Source organism: Saimiri boliviensis, chromosome 5, assembly GCF_048565385.1.
Source record: "Saimiri boliviensis isolate mSaiBol1 chromosome 5, mSaiBol1.pri, whole genome shotgun sequence".
NCBI classification, from domain to species: Eukaryota; Metazoa; Chordata; class Mammalia; order Primates; family Cebidae; genus Saimiri; species Saimiri boliviensis.
Genome location: NC_133453.1, coordinates 130399118 through 130404217, shown reverse-complemented (window position 1 = coordinate 130404217; position 5100 = coordinate 130399118). Strand labels below are relative to the sequence as shown.

The 5100-nt window shown below is 49.5% G+C and overlaps 1 protein-coding gene across 1 annotated transcript; it reads right to left on the bottom strand.

The window, feature by feature from the left end:
- Nucleotides 1-240: 240 nt before the first annotated feature.
- LOC101028980 (small ribosomal subunit protein uS2-like) lies at nt 241-1277 on the bottom strand. The gene has a single exon (XM_010349943.3). The coding sequence runs from the start codon at nt 1186-1188 to the stop codon at nt 301-303; it is 888 nt and encodes a 295-aa protein (XP_010348245.1). The 5' UTR covers nt 1189-1277; the 3' UTR covers nt 241-300.
- Between the last annotated feature and the right edge of the window lie 3823 nt (nt 1278-5100).

The window sequence follows — 5100 nt, the reverse complement described above, 5'->3', positions numbered from 1 at the left end:
AGGTGGGTGGATCACAAGGTCAAGAGATCGAGACCATCCTGGTCAACATGGTGAAACCCCGTCTCTACTAAAAATACAAAAAATTAGCTGGGCATGGTGGTACATGCCTGTAATCCCAGCTACTCAGGAGGCTGAGGCAGGAGAATTGCCTGAACCCAGGAGGCGGAGGTTGCGGTGAGCCGAGATCGCGCCATTGCACTCCAGCCTGGGTAAGGACAGCAAAACTCCGTCTCAAAAAAAAAGAAACTCGATGTTTATTTTCCATGAATCTTGTATGTTAAGAGCCCACACAAGAACAGCTTAAGACCATTCAGTGGTTGCTCCTACCCATTCAGTGGCCTGAGCAGCGGGAGCTGCAGACCAGTCTTCCGTGGCAGGCTGGGCGCTCCAGTCTTCAGTGGGGAACTGCTGGATGGGCACAGAGGGCACCTGCACGCCTTCAGACCAGTCGGCAACCTCAGGCTGGGTAGCAGTGAACTCAGGAGCGGGAGCGGTCCACTCGCCCTGAAATTCCTCCTTGGTCACAGCCTTTTCAGGAGCAGCCTGCTCTTCTTTTTCAATCTCTTCAGGATCTCTGTAGAAGTAGAGATCAGGCATGACCTCCCACGCGTGTTCATGGGAGATGGTGCCACGCATGCGCAAAACCTCCCGAGCCAGCATCCACCACATCCAACCCACTGAGCGAGCTCCCTTGTTGTTGCGTGGGATGGCAATGTCCACATGGCGCAGAGGAGAATCTGTGTTACACAGAGCAATGGTAGGTAGGTTAACATAAGACGCCTCCGTGAGAGGCTGGTGGTCAGCCCTGGGGTCAGTAACCACGAGCAGCTGTGGCTCCCGGAAGGCTGCCTGGATCTGGTTGGTGAAGGTTCCAGGAGTAAAGCGGCCAGCAATTGGAGTGGCTCCAGTGGCAGCAGCAAACTTCAGCACGGCCCTCTGGCCAGTATTCCTGGAGGATATAACACTGACATCAGCAGGGTTTTCAATGGCAACAATGGCACGAGCTGCCAAAAGAAGCTTCTCCCAGGTCCTCCTCAGATTTATGATGTAGATGCCATCACTTTTCCTTTTACAGATATACTGTTCCATCTGGAAGTCAAGGTTGGTGCCACCTAAGTGGGTTCCTGCTGCCAGGAACTTAAGGACATCCTCCTCTTTCATTTGCAGGACATCAAGGGCTCCGGACATTGTGAAAGTTTCCCTTTAAGTTACGACGGGAATCGTGAACAACGCCGTTTGGAGCCCTCAGCGGGTAGCGTGGAAAGCCAAAGAGTTTTAAGAACACAATGCGAAAAAAGAATTCCACTATAACAAAATAAATATTAGCAATCTTCTTCCATTTGTTTATTTAAAAGCTGAAGGCTGATATTTAGGGGGGAGTGTTCTAATGTTTGCAATTTACTTTGAAATGCATCAGAAAACTAAGATAGGGCCAGGCACAGTGGCTCTCACCTGTAATTCCAGCACTGTGGGAGTCTGGAGGCAGGAGGATTATTTGAGGCCAGTTCGAGACCAGCCTGGTCAATATAGCAACACCCCATCTCTATTTAAAAAGAGAACAAGAAAAAGAAAAAAAAAGATAGTTTGAAGGATGGAGAGAGGGATGAATAGATGGACAGTATGCGATGAAACCAATAGAGTAAAATATCAATAACAGAATCTAGGTGATGAATAAATGTGTGTCCACTGTAAAAGTCTTTGAGTTTTTAAGTACTTTAAAGTTTTTCAGGCCAGGCTCGGCGGCTCACGCATATAATCCCAGCACTTTGGGAGGCGAGGAGTGTGGATTATGAGGTCTGAAGTTCGAGGCTAGCCTGGCCAACATGGTGAAACCCTGTTTCTACTAAAAATACAAAAATTACCTGGATGTGGTGGCGCGTACCTGTAATTCCCGGTACTTGGGAGGCTGAGGTAGCAGAATTGCTTGAACCTGGAAGGCGGAGGTTGCAGTGAGCCGAGATCGTGCCACTGCACTCTAGCCTGGGTGACAGAGCAAGACTCTGTCGCTGAAAAAAAATAATAAAGTTTTTCAGAATAAACTCTTGAAGAAAACGGGGAGAGAGGCCGCTTGCATTTGACGCGATGTGAATATGCTTCTCCCCTCGCTCTCCAGTTCCACGCCCCCTCTTTTCTGATCTGATTGCCTTAGCAAGTCACCTCGCAGGGTGTGTGCCCAGGATGACACGCGCCAGCCCCGGCCGCCGCGAACCTGCAGAGCTCTCGCCGCCAGAGGGCGCGCCCGCGGAGCGCTGAGCGCCAGGGCGGGGTGGAGCGGACGTTCCCCCGGGGGCGGGTCCCGGGCCAGCTGCTGCAGCACCTGCCTGCAGAAAACAGCTCTTCCAACCGGCCCATGGGCGAGTCAGCGCCTGCTGCCCGGCCCGCAGAGATGCTGATGAAGAGGAGGGAGGCGACTGAGGGTGCTGGGGGAAGCGTCAGACAATGCTAGATGCTTTCCTCTCACTTATTTCATGTTTTAGTTATAAATCGGCCTGAAAATAGAACAGGAGTGGAAGTGCGAAGGACATGCATTTCATTCCTAGCAGAGGCTGCCCAATCAGGACTCCTGGTCCTCTGAAGACAAAGCAGCTTTCTTTCCGGGGGTGGAGGTTAGGGGAGCGGGATAGCATGCCTCCCCCACCCTTTCCCCGCCGTGAGCAAAGGGGCTTAGAGTAGCTGTGTCCCCTGAGCTAAGGTGGCAGCTCGTGTGGGTGCCCGGGGACCTCACTCAGCATTCTTCAAAGAGTCTGTGCACCCCGCTTCCTTCAGCTTCTTCATGTAGGGCTGGAGAAGTTGTGAACCTTTGTCAAAAGACAAAAGCACAAACTTAAAGATCTAATTGGCTTTGATTTGCAGCTCTAAAAATAAGCAACACCTCATTCTGTAAAACGAGCTGAGCAGAGGAGTTTGGCTTTGCAGACAGAGAAGGGCTGGAGAAAGCAGAAACAGAACAAAACATGGATTGATCATGTCAAAGTTACTTTCCTTATAGGGTTAGAGCAGAGGGGACTTCCTTATTACTCAGGTTGACTCAGATTAACTGGAATGTTTTAGGGGAACTGGACCGTTTCAAAGTTCAGTTTGACGACATGGTATTTAGCACAGCTGACTCCATTCCGGTGTCTGGCCTGCTGGGGCCTAATGCAGGAGACCAGTCCCACAACAACCATCTCCCATAAATAACGTTTCACACCTCGAACCCCAACCCGAAGCTCCCACTGACCCATGTATTTCCTGAGACTGTTTGGTTCCCCAGCCACCAGAGAATCAGGCATAAATCATAAGTCACTCTATATTTTAAAACCATAATCATGCCAGGTGCAGTGGCTCGTGCCTACAATCCAAGATTTTGGGAGGCCGAGGTGGGTGGATCACCTGACATCAGGAGTTTGAGACCAGCCTGTCCAACCTGGTGAAACCCCCATCTCTACCAATAATACAAAAATTAGTGCCAGGCGCGGTGGCTCAAGCCTGTAATCCCAGCACTTTGGGAGGCTGAGGCAGGTGGATCATGAGGTCAAGAGATCGAGACCATCCTGGTCAACATGGTGAAACCCCGTCTCTACCAAAAATACAAAAAATTAGCTGGGCATGATGGCTCGTGCCTGTAATCCCAGCTACTCAGGAGGCTGAGGCAGGAGAATTGCCTGAACCCAGGAGGCAGAGGTTGCGGTGAGCCGAGATCGCGCCATTGCACTCCAGCCTGGGTAACAAGAGCGAAACTCCGTCTCAAAAAAAAAAAAAAAAAAATTAGCTGGGCACTGTAGCAGATGCCTGTAATCCCAGCTACTTGGGAGGCTGAAGCAGAACAATTGTTCCCCATATGACTTAGAGAAGACTTGCTGTCCACTCTCTGATGACTCCCACAATACTTATGGATGATCCCCTAATTTATCTGTGACAAGGCCAGACCCAAACTCTCCAGTCTCCGGTCTTTGTCTCATAAATGACTGGTTGAACCGTGTGTCCCCCTGAAACTAGCTAGACAGAGATAAACACTTCTTGCTCAGCTGACTGAGATTCCCCCAGAGTACGGAAACAATACCAACTGTAAATTCACCCCATCACTAACTTGTCTAATCCTCCCTATAAAAGTCTGAGTGAAAACTGCCCCCCCAACTTTTACGCTTTTATTTTATTTTACTTTATTTATTTATTTATTTAGAGACAGAATCTCACTCTGTCCTCCAGGTTAGAATGCAGTGGTGCAGTCTCGGCTCACTGCAACCTCCACCTCCTGGATTCAAGCAATTCTCCTGCCTCAGCCTCCTAAGGAACTGGGACTACAGGCGTGCACCACCACAACTGGATAATTTTTTGTATTTTTAGTAGAGACAGGGTTTCATGCGTTGGTCAGGCTGATCTTGAACTCCTGACCTTAGGTGATGTACCCACCTCGGCCTCCTGAAGTGCTGGGATTACAGGCAGTAGCCACCGTATTCAGCCTCCTCCAACTACTATTCTAAGTGAAGTAACTCAGGAATGGAAGAGCAAACATCATATGTTCTCCCTCATAAGTGCGAGCTAAACGACGAGGACACAAAGACATAAGAATAATACAGTGGGATCGGGTGCAGTGGCTCACGCCTGTAATCCCAGCACTTCGGGAGGTTGAGGCAGGTGGATCACGAGATCAAGAGTTCGAGACAACCTGGCCACTATAGTGAAACCCTGTTTCTACTAAAAATACAAAAATTAGCCAGGCTTGGTGGGGCACACCTGTAGTCCCAGCTGAGGGACAACAGCTGGGAGTCCCTCAGCTGTAGTCATGAGAATTGCTTCAACCTGGAAGGTGGAGGTTGCAGTGAGCCAAGATCTCATCACTGCACTCCAGCCTGGGTGACAGAGCAAGATTCAGTCTCGAAAACAAAAACAAAGCAGTTTGCTCTTTGTTTGCAGGTCCCTGGGCCCAGGAGGCTGGCTCTGTTCAGGTAAGCTCCCTCTGATTTGTACCAACATTCATAAGGGGTAGGATGGCCCCTGCAGCCTTGATAGAAGTGATTTTCCTCTTTTATTCATTTCCACAAAATCTTGTGTTACCTCTCATACACCGTTCTATGTTACTGTTTTTTTTTTTGTATTTGAATTGTCTTCTTATCTAGA